The 24716-nt window shown below is 39.5% G+C and overlaps 1 protein-coding gene across 1 annotated transcript; it reads right to left on the reverse strand.

Moving 5' to 3' along the window:
- Positions 1-8634: 8634 nt before the first annotated feature.
- Positions 8635-9579, reverse strand: LOC124103658 (olfactory receptor 13D1-like). Its single transcript, XM_046460393.1, has one exon. It carries the CDS (start codon positions 9577-9579, stop codon positions 8635-8637), a length of 945 nt encoding a protein of 314 aa, XP_046316349.1.
- Positions 9580-24716: the final 15137 nt, after the last annotated feature.

Below are 24716 nucleotides of genomic sequence, written 5' to 3' on the forward strand. Positions count from 1 at the left end.
TTTAAGTGGCCAGTGAAGCATACAGGGAGCTCTAACCAGTCCTCTGTTAGGAAGTCCAGCTGAGGACGGAGCTGAGGACACAGATCTGGACTGGGTTGGGGATTTGGAAAAGTATCACAGTGTTGATGTGAAAGGTTCAGTCATGTCAAGTGGTGATTGACCAGAGTGAGACAGTGAACAAGAAGAGATACTACTACATTTTAAGAAGTGTTTACAAAAACAAGTAGGACATTTCAGATATATCTGGAAGGAAAGAAGAACATCATGTGCAGCAATTTGTTGTTGTTGTTGTTGTTGTTGTTGATATAAGTAGCCTATCCAAGGATAGCATTTGTGAACTTTGTTCTGATTATCATTCCAGCTGGTTCCGTATTGTAAAGAACACTTAATTTGCTACTTTGAATATAAGCTGGTATTGTGGCAGGCAAGACATTTAGTCTTTGGAAAATTACAATAAGTCTAAAGCAACATTGAAGGTGCAACCTGCCTTGAATGATGTGTACCTGGTTTGTTCTAGGCTCTGCCCATATTTTGTCATGTGACCCTTCATATACCACTTAACTCCTACGTGGGAATCAAGTGCCTTTTGAGTCCCTAAACAGAGAATAATATTTTTCCCATTGAAAAAGTATTTTTGAAAGATATTTCAAAGTTCTCAAATTATAAGATATAGATATGAAAAATGTTAGTTTTATAGGAGATTATGTCTAGATCTTTATCAAAATGCACAGGCCTCTTACATTAAGTAGGTCTTAAATTAGTGTTTTTTTAATAACTTAAAGTAAATGTACTTTTCATTTTTGGGGAACCAAATTGAAAACATTTTGCATGTGAAATAGGAATCATTTAAGGAACTATGGAAACCACTAATCTAGCTTAATGCTTTCTATTACTTTGGAAACATTTATTTTATCCCTTGGTTACTGGCAGTTCTATTATGGTTTACAGACAACAATAGAAGGTTTTATGTTTTATGCTTCACTGGAAAAAAAATAGTTCTCAGATATTTGACCTCAGATAATTGTGAATCCCATTGTGGATGCATTGCAAATTTCCTGAGACTGCTTTTTAAATGACAAGAAAGCATAGAACACAATTTACCCTGAGAGCTTTTCCTTAGGACCTACACCATCTTTTTGTGGATTTTTAATATATACTCTATATGGTTGTATTGTATATTATATCTCTTATTAACTCTAGTGCCATCACTAATGTTTTAATATATAACTGTATGTGCCTCAAGGGAGCAGTTTGTGTGTTTTACTGGCAAGGAGCACAAAAAAATTTCTCCCTGCTGTTTCCCTCTATTATAAATTAATATCCACTACCAGGGGACCTCTTATGATATAAAATTGTCATCCTGTGAGTGGTATAGATGAAATTACCATGGAGAAAAGCTGAGCAGTAACCAGAGTATGAATAAGATAGCACCTAGTCTGTTATAAGTGGGACCCCTGGTCTCTTATATTAATTTATGACAAATAATTTACATTGCTAATTGCAAAATTTAATAATCAGCACTATCTTTTTAGTTGCATATTTTTTTCTTAACATAAGGGCATTTTCTCTACTGAAATGGAATGTTCTAATAGAATCATTTTTGCCAGCTCCAGAGTATCTTGCAATTTCTGCAAGAGATTTTAGCCAGTCACAATACCTGGAAGGTGGACCTTTTTAAGTGGCATTGTTGCCTGTGTAGATGTTCATTTTGGCAGTAAAGGAGTTAAAGGAGAGGGAATTGATCTGTAATGACAGTCCTGTGTGTTGTGGTGTGGTGGTTGCCTGGCAACTGTACCTGTAGAAACTAAATATTGGACTTGTCTCTGTATTAATCCCCTCTTGTTGTTAGGGTTTATAGGTATTTAAAATATTGAGCTTGGAAAATACTTGTAAAAAGGGTTGCTCATTTGATGATCCATTGAAATTGTATGAGATCATTGGAAGTTGACAAATTAAGGTTTGGGAGTAAGTGGTACACAATGTTGCCAAGAGTTCTTGCATGTATTTGAACACCTCTTAAATGAGACTGGGCCTAACCTTGGTGTCCTCCAAATCCTTTGTTTTATTTTTTGCAAGGACATATGTCTTCATTGAAAGAATATTTATTGACTATCTTTAATGTGTGAGTTTCTGTGCTAGATATGGGCTGGGGTATTAATGTGAGAAAAGGGGAGTTCCTGATCTTTTAGTCTAGAGTGGAGACTGTCATCTAGTGCAGAGTGTTAGGGTCTGTAAACAAGTCAACATGGCACCTGGCATTTTGCCAGAGGGAGTGGTTTGTGACGTAACGCCAGTGAGCCGTTAAGTGTGGAGATTCCTTATTGGTTGACTGCTGTATCTAGTTTATGCTAATTAGATAAGCTGTGTGGAATGTATATATACCCCTCCTGTCCTACAATAAACGGCTCCCACTCCTGCTGTATCAATGTACACAAGTTGTTCGTCACCCCCTGGTTATTTTGCTGCAGCCGGACTGCAGCAGCAGAGTACACCTGGAGAGCAACATTCTCTGTTGTCATGGTTAGTATACACACCCATCAGCATCAGCTCTTCTTTTTACACCCTTGCAGAGACGAAAGCAAGCTGTGGTTTACGACCAATGTCCAGCCCACTGTGATCTTCATCCCTCCTTTTTCATGCCTCAGCTCTTACTTTCAGAAAGTGTTGCCTCATTATGACTTGCCTTCACTCTACCTTTGATCTCCCCTCTAATTATACATTAGGGTTACACAGAAAAACTGTGTGTGTGTGGGTGGGGGGGAATTGGATAAAAATAACTTATTTTACTAATGAAAGAGCTGTACTTAGAGATTGGGGAGTACCTCAAAATTCAAGAAATTTCTTGGACAATGAAATCTTAAATTGTGTTGTTGATGCATAGGATAAGCCCCTGTATTATTATTTATATGAAGGATCACTTTTTATTATCCTAAACTGTTCCTAACAGGGACATTTTGTCATAAATCTTTGATAAAGCCATTATCTTAGTTGGCTGGGGAAGTTGAAAAGTAGTTACTGCTCTAATCCTTATTATAAGTTAGTTTTGTATGGATTGCAAGCCTTTCTAATAGCCACCAAAATAATCATGACTTTCTTCAGCTGATTTTATCCCAGATCAGTATATCTGGTCACAGGGAACAAAGAAATGAGAGAACAGAGATGAATCAAGATGATCTATTTCCTCTACTCTGTCACTAGCTAAGACAGTACAACAATTTCTGCCTCTGCTCACCAAGAGAGGTTACATTTATTAGGAGTGTTACTGAATCCATCAACCATTGAATTGGGAAAGCTGAAATGATGTATCATTCACTGCAGGAATGAGACCTGGGGAAGAAAGGATCCAAGAAGGAGAAAGAGAGGGTCAATGAAAAGTTCCTACCTGGCTCCCCTACATCACAAAGGCTGGTGGGCAACTCAGAGCTTGCAGATTCAGTGCCAGATTAGGGCCGTCCAGGGGAGCTCATATAGCCTGTGGAAAGCTGTTCCCTGTGGAGGTCACTGCTTTGGCCAAGGATGTGGTGGTAAGGGTAGGACACTGTGGATTATCAGTCAGAAGGAAGAGCTGGACGCAAAATGGGGGAAAATGAGGACTAACTGGCATCTGTGGACACTTCTGAGGTGGTCTTATATTAACCTCAAATGTCTGTGGAGAGTGATGGCTACCGCTTCACTTCTGGCTTCCAGAACTCATACCAGTTTTTATCCTGGATCTATATAAAGAAGGAATTCTGGGAAATGTAGTTCCAGATCAACCTGGTCTACCACACTGAGACCACCACAGTTCCACCATGGGGCCTAACATGGAAGGCATGATGGGCCTTACCTGTGACATTTCATCACCCCTGCCTCCACAGACCCATCAAGTAGGTATCACAGGGAACTCCCAGAAGGTAGGGACTCCTTGTGTATCATTTATCTTTCTATCACTATGTTGAACTCAGAACCTGTAGTGGGGAACAGGAGGACAAGGGAAAAGAAAGTTATGGCTGGATATAGTTACAACTTTACAAATCATGCCCTAGTTACACCATAGAATGGCTTAAGAACCACCCCAACTCTTTAGTTATCTTTGATTTCTCCCCAATTTTACTTTTTCTTTCTTACCATAAGGCCTGGATTGTTTCTATATATGGTAGGTTGACAAATTGGCTACTATTTTTTTCACATGTCAAAAAATGTATCCTGTTTTCTGTGGCATAATTGAATTTGGTTATAGTTTACATCCACATAGAAACCATTGTTTTCAAAGGCAATGGATAACAAAATTACTTAGAAGCACTGTCATTGCACACGCAACTTCTATCCTTTGGGAAAAGCCAAATAGACACACGGTTATATATTCCATTTTATTTGACCTCAAAATAAGACCACTGAGAAGATATAATGATAACTTACCTCTATGTAGGGCCTGAGATCAGTGTCAGATTCAGGTTGAAATGATAAAAACATCCAAGAAATTTAAAGTCAAAGCTTTATGTTAGAAACTCATCCCTCTGCAACTTAATTCTCCTTGTGATATTGCCTTTAAACCTGGCTTCCTCACTCATGGGCTGTGATAAGCTCCTCTGAGAGAACCAAATAAGCTACTGCTAGTGAAATCAGTTGGAAAACCATAAAGCACCAAACACTCATTATTATTATTATTATTATTATTATTATTATTATTATTATTTTCTGGTACCAGGGATTGAACCCAGGGGCACTTAACCACTGAACTACATCCCCAGCCCTTTTGATTTTATTTTTATAATCCTGAGACAGGGTCTCACTAAGTTGCTTAGGGTCTAGCTAAGTTGCTGAGGCTGGCTTTGAACTTGCAATTCTTCTACCTCAGTCTCTCAAGCTACTGGGATTACAGGCCGTGTGCCACAGTGTCTGGCTCATTAGTTCTTAATATCAGCAACAGTCATAAATGGTTGATGAAATCAGAGAGAGGAATATACTGATAACTAGATACAAGAGGCCTTAATAGGTATTTATTAAAAACAATTAGATAGTCACACTGGAATCATAGTATCAAATTGTAATAATGTACTAGAATCTTGCAGCTTAAAAAAATAAAACACAAAAATCTGTGCAAGTGATTGCCTAAATTTTCATCCCGTATCAGAATGTCTATGATTGTTAGCTAGTCAAGTGTGTATTTCTGTTTTCATTCTAGTTGTATCAGGGCATATTTTCCCCCTCTAGACTTTTGTTTCTTCAGCTTAAAATGTGACCTTTGACTTTCTGAGCAGCTGTGTATATTTTTGTCAGATCAATAAAGGGAAAAAGTCACTGGTAATGGCAGGTGGATGGGACAGTGCTGCACAGTATAAATGACGGCATTGACAAACCAAAGGTTGACAAAAATGCAGCCCCCTCACCCCGCTTCAGCTCCCTGTTCTGTAATGGCTCAGTTACTAATGGAGCTAAGCTATGCTAGAGAAGATTCTGGCAGAAACATTCCTTCTCCTTTTAAAAAAATTTGTGATGTGTGATAGAGGCAGGAGCAGGGAGGAGGTGGAATGGAGACCTTAAACACTTGCTCCTATCTGTCAGAAATCATCATCTGAGAGGGTTTTATTATTAGAGAAAGCCAACCTCAAGCCATTGCTTTGACCACAGAGGCCAGAGGTGTTTGTGTTTGTTTCAAGATATTGAGCCCAGAGTTAAGGTCTGGTATTTTGCTGGTGACTGCTGAAGAGGAGGGATTTGGCTTCTGGCAGAACATAAAGCCAAGCTGACAACAAAGCTTTCCTTTCAAGCTATCCAAATGAACACATTTCTAATCTGAAATTCAAATACTTGACAACAGAGAGCCTGTGAGCTGGGCTTTGAACAGGAAATTGCTTCATGGTTTTAGCATAATGAATTAGGCAGTTAGACTAAATCCATTTAGTAGGAGAAGAATGCTTTCACATGCTTTGTGAAAGAAAGGAGGGGGAAAAAAAACCTTCTTAATTTCCCAAATTTCTCAGGACTTACAGACACAAATGCTCCATATAAATTTTATCTACTGTGCTTTATGACAGGTATATAAAAAGCCATCAGATCCCAGTATTCAGAAATCGTCTTTGTTAGAGAATGCTGTGCCTTGTACTGTGGTGGTGGTGGTGGGGGGGCTGAATGTGATGAATAAAGGTGAGGGGGGGGGCGTCTCATCCTTCTCCCTGTCCTGTGGTGAATGCCTTTAATTCTGCAACCTTGTTTTAGTCACTGTCAGTATTAAATCCAACAGAGACAGTATTGCCTCCCCCGCTCCCCCCCCCCCAAGAGTCAAGGAAAGGTACCCAGGAAAGAGGGAGACTCCTGCATTTTGGGCATAACACACCATTTGCTCTCAAACCCAAACACAGAAGCAGGCTGGGTTTGTGACAGCAGAGGCAGCAGTGAGCCTTTCAGCACATGCAGTGGAAGGACTGCTGGGGGAGGAGGAATGAAGTTCATGTGTGTCAGGCCTATGTAACAAGTCTGACCTTGAGAGAACCATTGACAGACATCCCTGGAGAAGGAGAGAGCTAGAGAAAAATAAAGAAAAAAAAAATAAGAAAATTCAAATGAAAGAAAAAAGAAAAGCCACAGCACTAATCACTAATAGCATAAATAGTAAGACAAGCCCCTGGGGGAGGAGAGGGTTAAATCCTGACCCTGGCAAAGGGTGAGGGCTGATCTGTAACCAGTCATAGCAGTTTACTGGGTATAGATACAGCAGTGTGGGGCATTGCCTCTGAGCTTCGGCCCAAAGACAGTTAAGGGAACAGTGTTCTGCGTGATCCCTCTTCCACTGGAGTGGACAAAAACATAATAAGGTCTGACATCCTTGTGTTCACAACTTGCTAGGTAATATACTCTGCTCTCCCCTTCTATGGAAATAAAATGCAAATAAATTTGGTTTCTTTTAAATTATTGTTTTCAACTTTCCTATCAGAGGGAACAGTAAAGTCCTTCCAGTTAGCATGGAGATGAAGATGCTATGACAGATTACATTACAGAGATGTTTTAAAACCCATTAATGTGTGCCAAGCATCGAATGAATGTTTACAGTTTGAAATAAAAAAGGAATGCATCCCAAACTCCTCAATGCTAAGGGATCACCCTTCCTGGCAGGGGTGGGAGATATTGACATGTACATGGGCTGGTTACATGATCACCTACCTGAATGGACACGTAATGAATTAAGCTGAGAAATATTGATGCTTAAATGCATTAGAACAGTTCTGAAATGGAATAGTAATGATCACCCCAGGAGCAAAATATGAATATTTAAAAGACACTGTGCTGTGAGTTGTGCAGAGGCACCAACCAGGACTCGTCAAAATTCATTCCGAATAGTACATCCAAGGACTGTGAGGGGGCAGAGAGGAGATCTGATCATCAAGAAGAACAATTATCCAGGTAAAACAGGACAGAATTCCAAATTTAAGCCTTTTTGCCAGACAATGGGCTTTCTTCAGAGTAATGTTTCAGAGTCTAGAGACAGGAGGTGCCAGCAAAGAGGCTATTTAGGGGACAGAGACATGCTCTCTTGCCTGTGGAAGGAAGGAAGGCGTCCTTTTGACTGGGGCAAAGTCTTTAATTCTATGATAAAGTATAAAATGTAAGTAAGCCTAGGAGAGCTAAAGCTGAATTAAATTCAGCTCATATCTGAAGTTTATGGGATAGAGAGAAAGCTCCAAGGAAAGATTCTTCCATGTAGGTCTGTGTAGGTGTTGAGAATATCTTTGCAAGGCCCCCAAAGTCTACTCAGTTCAAGGAGCCAGAAGCACTGAGAGATGGCAGTGATATAGAGGAGGGTGGCTGGGAGCACCAGAGGCAGTAAACATCTGTCTCCCCAAGTCCTTGCAAGAGTAGGAGGGAGGGAAGGGGGTATGTGTCCTGCATGAGGAATTGGGAAGGATTTAGTTAAAAGAGGCCCTATTAAAAGATCATCATTTTTTTTTCCCAGATTTGGTGTTGCACCTTAAAAATAATTAAATAATTTGTTTTCAGTTCAAAATGTTAATGTTTGATACGAAAAATATCTTAAGTGACTTATCATTTTGGGAAGGAACTCTGTATTTATTGTGTGGATATGCCTGACTCCCTGCCAGTGGGTTACCTCCAAGTTGAGGAACAGGGGACCTGGGGCCAGCTCTTGACATAATTGTTACAAAACAAGTTGCTAAAAGCCCAGCTCTGCCTATGGTTTTCTTATTCAGTTCTAACTCAAAATAACTCAAAACAGGCAATATGATATAAAGAGCATGTCTCCCTTTTTAAAATATTCTGTTGTGCTTAAAAATTGAATTAATAGGCACTGTGACTCATGTTTGTAATCCCAGCTGCTCTGGAGGTTGAGGCAGGAGGATCATAAATTTGAAGCCAGCCTGGGCAACACAGCAAGATCCTATCCCAAAATAAAAATTTTTTAAAAAAGGGCTGGAGATGTAACTCAGTGTTAGAGCACTTGTTTGACCTGTATAAGGTCCTGGGTTTAAACCCTAGTTTTATTTCTTTAATTTTTTTTTTTTAATATTCAGAAGCTTTATATGAGCATTCCATGTTGAAAATAACGGAGTCCTATGTATGGCCTTACAAGCAGACTTTTTCTGTGACTATAAAACACCTAATCTGATCCTGTGTTGAGAGAATCACATGTTTCAAGGCCTTTCATACTTTTGTTAGATGCAAGTGTCTTTTCAAAATTTTCTTCACAGCCTCTTTTACTTCCTTATTCCTCAGGCTATAGATGATGGGATTCAACATTGGGGTTATCACTCCATAAGACAGTCCAATGATTTCATCAGATACTTTGGTGTTCTTTGACTTGGGTTTCATGTACATAAAAAGGGCTGACCCATAGAATAAGATCACCACAGTCAGGTGGGCTGAACAGGTAGAAAAGGCTTTTTTTCTCCCCTCAGCAGAATTAATTCTTAGGATGGAATAGAGAATGAAAATATAGGATACAAAAATTAACAGCAGAGGAATCACCAATAAAACAACACTTGCCACTGTCAGAATAAGCACATTCATTGATATATCTGAGCACACAAGTTTTAGAAGAGCCAGGGTCTCACAGGTAAGATGATCAATAACATTGTTACCACAGAAAGGCAACACCATTGTCATGACTGTTTGCACTAATGAGTTCATGCAGCCTATGGCCCAGGACCACGCAGCCAAGTGCATGTATAACACCTTGTTCATGATGATGGGGTACCTCAGTGGGTTTCGGATGGCTACATACCTGTCATAGGCCATCACAGCCAGGAGGATACATTCAGTGCAGCCCAAGCCAAGGGAGATAACCATCTGCAGAGCACATCCAAGAAAGGAGATGGATTTTATTTCTGACATAAATATAATAAGCATTTGGGGAATAGTTGATGATGTGTAACAGATGTCTAAGAATGAGATATTTCCAAGAAAGAAGTACATAGGGGTATGGAGGCGAGGATCCAGGATGCTGATGATAATGAGGAGACTGTTTCCTAGTAGGATAATCTTGTACATGATGAGGCAGAGCACAAAGAGAAAATTCTGGAGTTCTGGGTATTGAGAAAGCCCCACTAGGAGGAATTCAGTCACTGCAGAATAATTCCCCATCTTCATGTGTCCTTGTCATCTACAAAGTTCATATGAGGACATGAATCAGGAAAATCTGACTTTTTGATGTAGATATATCTAATCATTTTTCTTCCATTATTATTATTATTTTTAGTTTTAGAAAATGTCCTGGAATCAGCAGGGATAGTATATTGATTTTGCTAATGAAGAAAGAGGCACTGAAAGATAGGTAATACTACCTAGCTTCACACAGCAGCATAGATTTGGAATTGTGCTGAGAAGTTCTAGGCTTGTGATTACATATAATCTTAGGACAAACTACATTCAAATCTGTACATAAAAATCACCTTATTAACAAAGATTTTGAAATGAAACCATTCTAATAAAGCTCATTCTAATTTAAAGTACCATGTAAATTTTTGATTCAATGCCAATTATCTTCACTATGATCCATTTTAAGTTACCTAACTATTTTGAGTTTCAACTAACTAAGCTCCTAGTCTCAGCTAGAAAAATGGGGGATGTTATTAATTCTTTGGTAGACTTTTGTGAGAATTAAATAAGATAACATCTATTAGGTGGCAGGAACAGTAGACAGGTTCAACATGTCATCTAAACCTACCTATATGTGACAATATAATAAAGTACATAAATATATAATATTATTAAATATACATTTCTATATTCATAAGTGTCAAAACCCACAATTTTTAAGTGTACTCGATTGGCTCAGAAGGAAAAAGTTGATAAAAATGAGTTTTGAAGTTGAGAATCATAATTGATGAACATAAATATTTTCTGATCTATGCGATAGGTAATCAATTAAGATTCTGAGACTAATTGAAGTTTGGTTTCTAGGAACTTATAGGCACTAAGGAGACTGGGATGCCATTATGTAGAGGTTTCCTTTACTATTTGTGAAGGAGATACCAGAGATTGAACCCAGGGGCACTTAACCACTGAGCCACATCCCCAACCCTTATTATTTTTTATTTTGTACAGGGCCTTGCTAATTGCTAAGGCTGGCTTTGAACTTGTGACTTTCCTGCCTCATCCTCCTGAGCTACTGGGATTACAGGTGTGCACCACTGCACCCAACTATGCACAGATTTTTTTAGGGCCTATAATTCACCCTCCTTCAATTTAAGTCACCAAACATTACCTTTCCTCCTAACTTTTACACATTTTCAGTCAATCTAAATTCTCCGTTCTTTTTTCTCTGCCATTTAGTTGCATATTTTATGTTTTTCAGGCATATTCCTGTTATTTCATAAATTCTTATTAATATATTATTTCATTTCTTTATATTTGATGGTTTGGAATGCATCTCTGTATCTTCCACATTTTTAAAAAATTTTTTGGCCATGAAACTTCCATAAGTGGCTAAACTGATATTGGCTAAATTTTATTGAGCACTTTGTTTTAAGCATATTACATTAATGTAAGCACAGTGAATGTATTAACTGATTTAAACTTCAGGACAACTCTGTAATACAGATACTATTTTAAAGTCCCATTTTATGTGGAGCAAACAAAGACACAAAAGTTGAAGTAACTTTCACAAGGCCATGGATATAATAGATGATAAAACTAGAATTGAATTATTTGAGTCTTGATTCTTGAGTCAGCTCCCTTAACTACAAGACCAGCCTGTAAGTCACAGATTCCTATACTGATTAAAAGCATCAGAAAACTATTAGAAAAATGTGTTACAAAAGAATCATCACAGTTGTTTTATTTCTGACCTTAAGTGTTGGACAGAAAGCTCTGAAGACTGGAACATAGCCTCCTTAATTTTCTACATGTAGGAAGAAATTTCACAATTATGAACATTAGCATTATCAGGAATAATGCATGAGAACCCTTACCATGTTATTTTCCTCTAACAATCACATGCCTGGAATCTTTAGCCTTTGTCTTTCCTCTCAAAATCAGTGTTTCCTTCAGAAACTTCAGTTGTCTGAGTTTTGAACTTTTTTTTTCTTTTTCTTTTGTTTTTTTAAATTTTTTATTGTTGGTTGTTCAAAACATTACAAATTTCTTGACATATCATATTCCACACTTTGATTCAAGTGGGTTATGAACTCCCACCTTCACCCCATTCACAGATTGCAAAATCACATCAGTTACACATCCATTGATTTACATATTGCCATACTAGTGTCTGTTGTGCTCCGCTGCCTTTCCCATCCTCCACCCTCCCCCCTCTCCACCTCTCCCCTCCCCTCCCCTCCTCTCTCTCTACCCCCTCCACTGTATAACCCTGAGGGTCTCCTTCCATTTCCATGCAATTTCCCTTCTCTCTCCCTTTCCCTCCCACCTCTCATCCCTGTTAAATGTTAATCTTCTTCTCCTGCTCTTCGTCCCTACTCTGATCTTAGTTACTCTCCTTATATCAAAGAAGACATTTGGCATTTGTTTTTTAGGGATTGGCTAGCTTCACTTAGCATAATCTGCTCTAATGCCATCCATTTCCCTGTAAATTCTATGATTTTGTCATTTTTTAATGCAGAGTAATACTCCATTGTGTATAAATGCCACATTTTTTTTTATCCATTCGTCTATTGAAGGGCATCTAGGTTGGTTCCACAGTCTTGCTATTGTGAATTGTGCTGCTATGAACATCGATGTAGCAGTGTCCCTGTAGCATGCTCTTTTTAGGTCTTTAGGGAATAGACCAAGAAGGGGAATAGCTGGGTCAAATGGTGGCTCCATTCCCAACTTTCCAAGAAATCTCCATACTGCTTTCCAAATTGGCTGCACCAATCTGCAGTCCCACCAGCAATGTACAAGTGTACCCTTTTCCCCACATCCTCGCCAGCACTTGTTGTTGTTTGACTTCATAATGGCTGCCAATCTTACTGGAGTGAGATGGTATCTTAGGGTGGTTTTGATTTGCATTTCTCTGACAGCTAGAGATGTTGAGCATTTTTTCATGTACTTGTTGATTGACTGTATGTCCTCCTCTGTGAAGTGTCTGTTCAGGTCCTTGGCCCATTTGTTTATTGGGTTGTTTGTTCTCTTATTGTCTAATTTTTTGAGTTCTTTGTATACTCTGGATATTAGGGCTCTATCTGAAGTGTGAGGAGTAAAGATTTGTTCCCAGGGTGTAGGCTCCCTATTTACCTCTCTTATTGTTTCTTTTGCTGAGAAAAAACTTTTTAGTTTGAGTAAGTCCCATTTGTTGATTCTAGTTATTAACTTTTGTGCTATGGGTGTCCTATTGAGGAATTTGGAGCCCGACCCCACCGACTGTAGATCGTAGCCAACTTTTTCTTCTATCAGACGGCGTGTCTCTGATTTGATATCAAGCTCCTTGATCCATTTTGAATTCACTTTTGTGCATGGCGAGAGAAAGGGATTCAGTTTCATTTTGTTGCATATGGATTTCCAGTTTTCCCAGCACCATTTGTTGAAGATGCTATCCTTCCTCCATTGCATGCTTTTAGCCCCTTTATCAAATATAAGGTAGTTGTAGTTTTGTGGATTGGTTTCTGTGTCCTCTATTCTGTACCATTGGTCCACCCGCCTGTTTTGGTACCAGTACCATGCTGTTTTTGTTACTATTGCTCTGTAGTATAGTTTGAAGTCTGGTATCGCTATACCGCCTGATTCACACTTCCTGCTTAGCATTGTTTTTGCTATTCTGGGTCGTTTATTTTTCCATATGAATTTCATGATTGCTTTCTCTATTTCTACAAGAAATGCCGTTGGGATTTTGATTGGCATTGCATTAAACCTATAGAGGACTTTTGGTAATATCGCCATTTTGATGATGTTAGTTCTGCCTATCCATGAACAGGGTATATTTTTCCATCTTCTAAGATCTTCTTCTATTTCTCTCTTTAGGGTTCTGTAGTTTTCATTGTATAAGTCTTTTACCTCGTTTGTTAGGTTGATTCCCAAGTATTTTATTTTTTTTGAAGATATTGTGAATGGAGTGGTTGTCCTCATTTCCATTTCAGAGGATTTGTCGCTGATATACAGGAATGCCTTTGATTTATGCGTGTTGATTTTATATCCTGCCACTTTGCTGAATTCATTTATTAGCTCTAATAGTTTCTTTGTAGAGCCTTTTGGGTCTGCTAGGTATAGAATCATATCATCTGCAAATAGTGATAATTTAAGTTCTTCTTTTCCTATTTTTATGCCTTTAATTTCTTTTGTCTGTCTAATTGCTCTGGCCAGTGTTTCGAGAACTATGTTGAAGAGAAGTGGAGAGAGAGGGCATCCCTGTCTTGTTCCAGATTTTAGAGGGAATGCCTTCAGTTTTTCTCCATTCAGAATGATGCTAGCCTGAGGCTTAGCATAGATTGCTTTTACAATATTGAGGTATGTTCCTGTTATCCCTAGTTTTTCTAGAGTTTTGAACATAAAGGGATGCTGTACTTTGTCGAATGCTTTTTCCACATCTATCGAGATGATCATATGGTTCTTATTTTTAAGTCTATTGATGTGGTGAATAACATTTATTGATTTCCGTATATTGAACCAGCCTTGCATCCCAGGGATGAATCCTACTTGATCATGGTGCACAATTTTTTTGATATGTTTTTGTATCCGATTCGCCAGAATTTTATTGAGGATTTTTGCATCTAGGTTCATTAGAGATATTGGTCTGTAGTTTTCTTTCTTTGAAGTGTCTTTGTCTGGTTTAGGTATCAGGGTGATGTTGGCCTCATAGAATGAATTTGGAAGTTCTCCCTCTTTTTCTATTTCCTGAAGTAGCTTGAAAAGTATTGGTATTAGTTCTTCTTTAAAGGTTTTGTAAAACTCTGCTGTATACCCATCTGGTCCTGGGCTTTTCTTAGTTGGTAGTCTTTTGATGGTTTCTTCTATTTCCTCAATTGATATTGGTCTGTTTAGGTTGTCTATATCCTCCTGACTCAATCTGGGCCGATCATATGACTTAAGAACTTTATCTATGCCTTCACTATCTTCTAATTTATTGGAGTATAAGGATTCAAAATAGTTTTTGATTATCTTCTGTATTTCTGAAGTGTCTGTTGTGATATTGCCTTTTTCATCCCGTATGCTAGTAATTTGAGTTCTCTCTCTTCTTCTCTTCGCTAGCATGGCTAAGGGTCTGTCGATATTGTTTATTTTTTCAAAGAACCAACTTTTAGTTTTGTCAATTTTTTCAATTGTTTCTTTTGTTTCGATTTCATTAATTTCAGCTCTGATTTTAATTATTTCTTGCCTTCTACTTCTTTTGCTGTTGTTTTGCTCTTCTTTTTCAAGGATTTTGAGATGAAGTATGAGATCATTTATTTGTTGGTTTTTTCTTCTTTTAAGGAATGAACTCCAAGCAATGAATTTTCCTCTTAGAACTGCTTTCAATGTGTCCCATAGATTCCGATATGTTGTGTCTGTGTTTTCATTTATCTCTAAGAATTTTTTAATTTCCTCTTTGATGTCTTCTATAACCCAATGATCATTCAGTAACCTATTGTTCATTCTCCAAGTGATGTATGCTTTTTCCTTCCTTCTTTTATCGTTGATTTTCAGCTTCATTCCATTATGATCAGATAAGATGCATGGTATTATCTCTACTCCTTTATATTGTCTAAGAGTTGCCCTGTGACATAATATATGATCTATTTTTGAGAAGGATCCATGTGCTGCTGAGAAAAAAGTATAACTGCTTGATGTTGGGTGGTATACTCTATATATGTCAATTAAGTCTAGGTTATTATTTGTGTTATTGAGTTCTATAGTTTCCTTATTCAACTTTTGTTTGGAAGATCTGTCCAGTGGCAAGAGAGGTGTGTTGAAGTCTCCCATGATTATGGTATGGTGGTCTATTAGACTCTTGAACTTGAGAAGAGTTTGTTTGACGAACATAGCTGCACCATTGTTTGGGGCATAAATATTTATGATTGTTATGTCTTGTTGGTGTATGGTTCCCTTAAGCAGTATGTAGTGTCCCTCTTTATCCCTTTTGATTAACTTTGGCTTGAAATCTATTTTATTTGATATGAGTATGGACACTCCTGCTTGTTTCCGAAGTCCATATGAGTGATATGATTTTTCCCAACCTTTCACCTTCAGCCTATGTATGTCTTTTCCTATCAAATGCGTCTCCTGTAGGCAGCATATTGTTGGGTCTTGTTTTGTGATCCATTCTACTAGCCTGTGTCTCTTAATTGGTGAGTTTAAGCCATTAACATTTAGGGTTATTATTGAGATATGGGTTGTTCTTCCAGCCATATTTGTTTATTTCTGTTACTAAACATGGTTTGTTTTCCTCTTTGATTATTTTTCCCCCCTTTACTATCCTACCTCCCACTGTTGGTTTTCATTGTTATTTTCCATTTCCTCTTCCTGTAATGTTTTGGCGAGGATGTTTTGAAGAGATGGTTTTCTAGCTGCGAATTCTTAAACTTTTGTTTATCGTGGAAGGTTTTAATTTCATCTTCCATCCTGAAGCTTAATTTCGCTGGATACACAATTCTTGGTTGGAACCCATTTTCTTTCAGTGTTTGAAATATGTTATTCCAGGATCTTCTAGCTTTCAGAGTCTGTGTTGAAAGATCAGCTGTTATCCTGATTGGCTTACCCCTAAATGTAATCTGCTTCCTTTCTCTTGTAGCTTTTAAAATTCTCTCCTTATTCTGTATGTTGGGCATCTTCATTATAATGTGTCTAGGTGTGGATCTCTTATGATTTTGCACATTCGGCGTCCTGTAGGCTTCTAGGATTTGGGATTCTGTCTCAATCTTCAAGTCTGGGAAGTTTTCTCATATTATTTCATTGAATAGACTGCTCATTCCTTTGGTTTGGAGCTCTGTACCTTCCTGTATCCCAATGACTCTTAAGTTTGGTCTCTTAATGTTATCCCATATTTCTTGGATGTTCTGCTTATGGTTTCTTAACAGTCTTGCTGAGCTGTCTATGTTCTTTTCCAGTTGAATTACTTTGTCTTCATTGTCTGATGTTCTATCTTCTAAGTGTTCTATTCTGCTGGTAGTATTCGCCATTGAGTTTTTAAGTTGGTTTATTGCTTCCTGCATTTCTAGGATTTCTGTTTGTTTGTTTTTTATAACCTCTATCTCCCTGTATAGTTGATCCTTTGCTTCCTGGATTTGTTTGCGTAATTCATTGTCAAAGTGATCTTTCATTGTCTGATTTTGCTGTCTAATGTCTTCCTTGATACTCCAGATCATCTGAAGCATGTATATCCTGAATTCTTTATCTGACATTCCATCTGCTGCAGCTGTTACCTCTTCTAAAGTTGCGTTGACCTGCATTGCTTGTGGTCCTTTCTTTCCTTGTCTTTTCATACTGCTTGCGTATCTTTCCTGCAGGCGCGGGCGGCGGCTCTGCTCTCTCCTTATTCCAATTGGGGTGTCGTGGCTACCACGCCGGCAGGTCACTGGGCCTGTTCTGGGCGCTGGTGGCGGCTCTGTTCTGCCTCTACTCCAATTGGGGTGACGAGTGTACCACGCCGGCAGGCCACCGGGCCTGATCCGCCGGTCGGTTGCAGGTTTGCCTACCCTGCAGGCGCGGGCGGCGGCTCTACTCTGCCCCTACTCCAAATGGGGTGACGTGTCTGTCGTACCGGCAGGCCACTGGGCCTGTCCCGCTGGTAGGTCGCAGATCTGCCTACCTTTTGGGCACGGGTGGAGGCTCTGCTCTGCCCCTACTCCAATTGGGGTGTCGTGACTACCCTGCCTGCAGGTCGCTGGGCCTGTTCCTGGCACGGGCGGTGACTCTGCTCTGCCCCTACTCCAATTAGGGTGGTGTGTGTACCACGCCGGCAGGCTCCTGGGCCTGATCCGCCGGTCTGTCGCAGGTCTGCCTACCTTGGAGGCGCGGGCGGCGGATCTGCCCTGCCCCTCCTACCACGCCTGCGGACCCCTGGGCCTGATCTGCAGGTTGGTCACAGGTCTGCTCACCCTGCGGGCACGGGTGGCGGTTCTCCTCCGCCCCCACTCCAATTGGGGTCACGTGGCCACCACACCGGCAGGGCCTGATCCGGGCGTGGGAGAAGGATCTGCTCTGCCCCTACTCCAGTTGGGGTGATGTGTGTACCACACTGGCAGGCCACTGGGCCTGACCCGCCAGTCTGTGACAGGTCTGTTTACCTTGCAAGCGCGGGCGGCGGCTCTGCCCTGCCCCTCCTACCACGCCCATGTACCAGTGGGTCGCAGGTCTGCCCACCTTGCGGGTGCGGGTGGCGGCTCCGCTCCGCTCCCTCTCCAATTGGAGTCACGCGGTCACCACGCTGGCGAGCCGCTGGGCCTGCTCCGGGCGCTGGCGGCGGCCCGGCTCCTCCCCTCTGGCTCGACGACAAATTGAGGAGACTCGGGTGTCTGTGCCTCACCCCCCCTACCAGGAGACCAACTGTTTCTGTCGCCGCTGGTATTGATGAAGTTCTCTCCTCCGCCGCTTTCTGATGACATCAGATCTCTGCCATGTTGGTATCCTATGCGAATGGCAGCATTCCGTTCCCCTTGCCAGGCAACCAAAGCAACGGGTGAGTCCTGACCGGCCCTCAGCAGGACCCGGACCGAGAAGCCAATTTTTTAAAATTTGTTTTAATTAGTTATACATGACAGTAGAATGTACTTTGATACATCATATATAATGGAATAAATTGATCATTCTGGTTGTACATGATGTAGAATCACACTAGTCATGTAAACACACACACACACACACACACACACACAATTCTCTGAACAGAAAACTTACACCAATTACAGATATTTATCATCTCTTTGGATATGACTTTTTTCCTTCTAGTATGTAAAATATAGTTAGAACCAAATTGTTAACAATAAACTCTAATTGATTGTAAGTGCAATCTTACTTATCTACCTATGCAAAATTTCTCTTCTCACTCTTTTGGGAATAAGAGATTTTAATTACATATCAGTCCTATAAGTTAATTGTGGAAAATCTTCTCTTGTTTTCATGCCTGTACAACAGTACATTTTTCTCCTGAGTTCTGTCATGTGGTCCCTTACCCTGGAGACTGTGGAGATATACTGGCCTCAGTGACAGCCCCTCTGCTCCTGCTGAGGGAGCTCTTCTAGCTTTGCAACAAATCATAATCCTTTAAGAGTAAAAAATAAAACAACAATAAGAAGTTAGGAAAAACATTAGCAATCCTTTTGTATCATTTCATTAATGCTCTTTAAAGTTTTTAATCAAATAGCTTATATTTAATGTTCACATTTGAAGGCTGTTAGGAGTCACTTCTTCCTTTCCTCCATGATTGAACAGGTGGAATAATACTGATTTTTAGCCCTAAGTCAAGGTAGGACAACAGCTTCCCCCGACTTCACTCATTTTTGTACTACCTTCATATATCACTTGCACATATTTGTTATTTTTGTTTTCTTGAGTTTATTCTAAGCAGGAGTGTCTATGAAATTATAACTTTGATATGCTTATATTTCTAAATAAATTAAAATATGAAGCACACAACTCTTAAAATACAAAATCTAAAAACCCACCCATCAATATCATTCTGTGAAACTCCAATTAACACCAGACTATTGTGGGGTGGCCAGCACCCCAAGAGGGTAGTTTTCTGCTCAGGAGTGTGAGCTGCCTGAGAAATAGAAATTAATAAGTAATAGAGCCAGGAACTAGATAAAAAGGGAGTGCTCGATAGGTCCTGATAGGAGTTGGAACTGAATGAACAAAAAATGGCTCCAATTTTTTATTTAAGGGCATGTACATCAAAGGCAGGAATACGTTTCAGTGGGAGGAGTCTTGGTAGTCTTGGGTTGGTGCTGGCTCCTGGGTTTGTCAGGAGTCTTGTAGTTAACAAGTTGATGGGTATCTTGGCAAGCCACACCCATCTCCTAGAGGCTATGTGGCGCTAACCGGTCACTCCATCTCTGATGCTGTGCTGAACTTAGATGGAGCGAGGTACAAGAAAGTCACATGAATTGGACATTCTCAAAGCAGCAGAGTTGCTGCTGGGAGTTCCCAATATCAGACTTTTCCTTCCTAATGGCTTCCATGTTGTTTTGGTTCACACAGAGTTCACGGATGGCTCTCAGCACCAGGTTGCACTGGAGCCTGTGGTGGTTGGTAAGGAGTTATACATGGAGTGCAGGGTAGATGGGTTTGCTTATATCCTGTAGGTGATTGCAACTTCTGTGGATAAAGTTGGATTGGGTTCTAAGGAGGAAAATTTGGGGCCACAGTTAGGCTGCAGCTCCCTCTCTTCTTGACCTATCTAGGAATTCCCAAGGGAGGTTGGGCAGTAAAGAAAGTGCATTGCTGAATCCTAGGTGCTCAGCTGCCACTGGAGCACTGTGGTCCAGCATTTATCCCACTCATCCTTCATCATGATTGATGCGGAATGAAGCCAGAGAATCATCTGTTTTTGGAGGATAAGTACAGTGTCTACCCGTTTGGCAGTTTTCTCTGCATTTATGAGTTAACTGTGGATTATTTTCCATTTTTTACTATTGGGGCACAGAAAGCTATACCCCAAATTATAATGCTTTAGCATGCTGACTACTTTGAACTAAAGGACACTGGAAGCAAAATCTCTTTCTGATCTTCTCCTGCCCATCTTTCTCCTGTCCTTCTTTCTCCCCCAGGCAGAAACGAGATTTCTTTTTCCTCAAGGAGGGCATAGAAATTAGAACCCATCTCCCCTAAAGCTAGCCATAAAACCTAGAAATATTGCTGTAATCTTTCTTCATCTTTCAGTGTAAGAGCTGGCCATAATGAAATTCTGACCTTCCTTGTCTGATAGTAGGTCATAAGACCCTCATCCCAGAGGAGTTTTGCTCTATATCAGGGAGGAGGGAGTACTACACAGAGACACCAAGAGGAATCCAACAGGCAGTCCTTACTGGGTTTCTCCCCTTGGCCTATTGCCTTTAGGACATATCCTTTTTGTTCAGTCATATTGAATCTAAGCATATAAGGAGACAGTTTTTCCTGGGTCTTTGGGTCTTCACTTCCAATGACATCTGTATTACATGAAATTTTGTTTAACTAAATCTGTTATGCTTTCTTTTGTTAATCTATCTTTTGTCACAGGGATCTAGGCTATTTCCTTCAAAATGGTAAAGAAAGGTATCACACCATTATTACTGCAACCAAAAAAAGATCTATTAATAAGGAAAAAAATTAATGTCTTTTTTTTCCCTTTGTAAATGGATCAGTTCTAAGGGCTAGGTAAATGCTCCCTGTTTGGGGATTATAGTCTGTGAGTATGAGAAACATGCACACCTGCCCAAACCTCAAGAATGGACTCAGAGACAATCTTGCAGGATTAGGTATCTGGGGGAGCAGGCACCCACAGAGCAGTTACAATTAGCCTTTTATCCTCTAGGGTGCAAATTCCCTCCCCCAGTTCCTCATCTGAGTACTATGGGGTGTATAGTTTTTCCAACCTTCACATAGGTTTTACTGTTTCCTACTGGGTTATTTTTAAAAAGTACTTTAGTTGTCTCCATCTCCCTTGTTCACATTTGGCAGGAGGCCGTTCTGGGATTGAGTGCATTTTGGCATGTATGAAGCTGATCTTTGTTGAGAAGGTTGGCCCTTTCCCCCTCACCTCCTGTTTGTCAAGGGACTGAGAATCTGTCCCATTCAGGTGTTAACTGCTGGTAACCATTTGTTCTATTTCCTCTTTGGCTGATTTTCTTACATCCTTAAAAAAAAAATTTTACATTTAAGGTTAAATACTGTATTTTGAAAATGGAGCACCAGTCTTTCATTGTCTCACAAGAGCCTGGTGAAAAAGATAGGGTTTTTCTGTGAGAACATGCAGATCCCCTGGAAGTTCCAGCTGTAGCCTAATTTTGCCTAGGAAGGACCATGTGTGGCCAGTGAGTTCATATGCTTCCCAACTAGGCGTGGGAAGACAGCAATGTCTCATTTAAAGTGACCCTGGAGGGCCTGCAGAAAAAACTGATCTAAGCCAGCATTTTACTCAAAACTACTTCTATTTTCAATCATGTTCCTCTTGGAATATAATCATTGCTTTGGAAAATAAGATACAGTATGTGACAACATGAGGTCAAGGACTAGGTTGTATGTGACCATTTGGAACTGGAATGTCCCCCACAGGCTCATGTGTTGAAGCCTTGGTCTTTAATGCAACAAAGTTCAGATGAGGGTTTCTTGGGAAGCGATTTGATCTTGAGGGCTCTAACCTCATAGATTCATCCATCGATGAGTTAAAAATTTGATATTATTGAGAGGTGGTGGAAACTGTAGGAGATGGGACCTGCTTGGAGGAAGTAGGTCACTGGGGCATGCCCTAAAGGGGATTTTTTGACCCCAGACCTTCCTCCTGCCCTCTTTCTCTACTTCCTGGCTGCTGTGAGGTGTCCACTCTTCCTCTGCCAAACCCTTCTGCTATCATGTTCTGCCTCACCTTAGGCCCAAAGCAATGGAGTTGGCCAACTATACACTGAAGCTTGGAAACTATGAGCCAAAAGAAATCTTTCCTCCTCTAAGTTGATTTCTGCAGATATTTTGTCCTAGTGACAGAAGTTGACTAACACATTTTATTTTGTTAGTTTTTTAAAAAAGCAAATCAGTAATAGATAAAAGTTGTAAGACTATTTGGATAGAATATTATCTAAGGGTCTAATGTGGTGCCCCAGAACACTGTTCTACTACAAATAATATAGAAACCCTTGCAATGATTTACTTAGTATAGGCTACTCTTTGGAGTTCTTTATATGTAGTAATTCATTTAATCCTCACTGTAAATGATCTTCAATATATATTATTCCCATTTAACAGATGGAGCAGCTGAGCCCCTGAGTGACTCATTTACCCAAGTCATGTAGCCAGTGTGAAACGGAGCTTTTGAGAAGCTGGGCAGTATGACTTTAGTGTATGGTTGGAACTACTCTGCTTTTCTGTTCTGCTTATTAAATGTGGAAAGAATGGGAGGGAGGGGGAAATATAGGCTTATATGTCTTACTAACATATAATGTGCTTGATCCTATATGCCACCAGAACTTTAGTGAGTGGCTCTTGACTCTTCTACTTGTGCTAGAAAGATTAAGCATTTCCCAGTCCCCACATTCATAAGTAAAATAAAAGAATGGAAGGTTCACCTCAGAATTACCTTTGGAATGTCTGGGGAGAATGTTAATGGGTTTCCTTTAACCACAACAAACACTGTATGGACAGTAGTATATTTCCTAACAGTAACATTTGTATTTGAGACATTAGTGGTAAATCAGCAAGTTTGAGATATATACATGTCCTCCCTAAGGAGTACAGATATGGGACCTAAACAATTTGATTCTTCATTTATTTTCCTTTTCTTTTTAATCTCCTTACAAAAATATATTCAGAATGATCAAGTCCCTTGAAACAGAATACATGCACATAAACTTTATTTTATATTTTCATAGGATTTGAGCTAATATGAATTCTATAAATAGTAGCCACACTTATATCTTCAAATTAAAGCTTGGCTAAATATTCAGAAATTAAAGTATTAAAGGCACAACATGGCTAGATCATTTTCTTCTAGTGACCTTCAGGATTCATTACTGCAATACCTTACAGGGTATTGTCCAGTGGTTAAGCTACAGAGTTCTGGAATCAGAAATCTCACATCTGTAGTTGCAAATCTACCTGCAGTCTGTGTAACCTGAGGCAGACTGCTTAACTTCTCTGTGCATTTGTTACTTCATGTGTAAAATGAAGCTAACAGACTGCACGATCATGAGTTGATCCGTGTAATTAATTCTCAGTACAGTGCCTGATACACTGTAAGTGCTCAAAAACTGTTCAGTAAAATGAGGAAATAAGTGCACATTGTGCAATTTTAATTTATTATCATAAATAAAAAAAATTATCCAGTAAAAATATTTATATTAGCAAAAGGTCTGGCTCCAGCTCTTCCTCAGAATGCAAGCTCACCAGGTGTTAAATTTGTATCTTAATTACGCAATTGATAGCTGCCTGCTAGTGCTCTCTCCAACAAACTGTATGCAAAACAATATCCACACACACACATTCCATTGAACAAAGCAGGCAAATAATCTGAGTATATCTCCTTTACAGTAAATACAATTGTGACTTGAACATAGCCATTCAGCAAGGCAACATTATTTCTGCTTAGCAGTTTCATCCTGGAGTCATCTAATAACTTCAAAGCAGATTAATCCATTAAAAGGTGTACTCCTCGTGTTTAGTAATTGCCAGTAAAGTCTAATCAGATAACAACTGCTACAGAAGAGCCTTCAAGAAATACTATAAGATAATTAAAACATAAAGGTTATGCAAAAGTAGCAAATCAATAGAGACAGTAAACATGGTTTATCAACAGTCCTGAGAACATTTTTTCAATTCTAAAATGTAAATGGACTTGGGATAGAGCAGGAGCAGGATGATAGATAGGATCCTGGTAACGGTTTAATTAACTCCAGTTTCCTGCATGTTAAAGGTTGCCTCAGCCCACTGGCTCATGTAACAAACCCTCTTAGGATTTCGTTAGCCACTGTCTGATATGAAGACCAGGCAGCCTTCCTTTCTGACAGGGTTAGGTTTTGCCCTGCTCCTCTGGAGGCCTTATCAAAACCCAGCTCTCTGTTTTTTCTATAAATACACAGATATTTTTAATTTCAACTAAAATGGTTTGACTTTGTAATCAAGGTAAAAGAAACACACACACACACAGCCTAAGTAATGAGAAGTTGGCTGGGAAGAATTGCATAATTAATATTATATATTAAAATTCACATGCAGTGAGTATAGATTTTTAGAAAAATCATGGCAGCTCTCCAGATGACTCATTTGCTGTTTTAATTCTTGTGTAATGTAGTCTATTTTATAATGAGCCACAGAATTGTGCCACTTGGTTAGTTCAACCTGATGAAAAGGATAACAAGTAATATTTACTATTAATGGATATTGAAAGTACTACTTGGAGCATCCCAGTGAAGAGCTGTGATTTACTATTCTCAGCCAGTTATTTTAAATGGAATGAACATATCCAATGTTTTGCTTGCAGTCACATATTCGTTCAAACCATAGGAAGAGATGAGGGAAGCTTGCTTTAAAGAATTGCAATGTTTCTTAAAAATCACTGTGAGGGCCAAGTGTTAGTTAAAAAGAAAAATTCTTTTTCCAACCCAGTAGAATTTGGTTTCACACAATTAACTTTATCATTAGTAAATAAAAGAGTTACTTAACCTCTGGCCTTGCAGAAGTTCTTGATATTTTGCTTA

Source organism: Marmota monax, unplaced genomic scaffold, assembly GCF_021218885.2.
Source record: "Marmota monax isolate L192 unplaced genomic scaffold, Marmota_monax_Labrador192_F-V1.1 WCK01_AAM20220418_F8-fsc00006, whole genome shotgun sequence".
In the NCBI taxonomy this organism is placed as follows: domain Eukaryota; kingdom Metazoa; phylum Chordata; class Mammalia; order Rodentia; family Sciuridae; genus Marmota; species Marmota monax.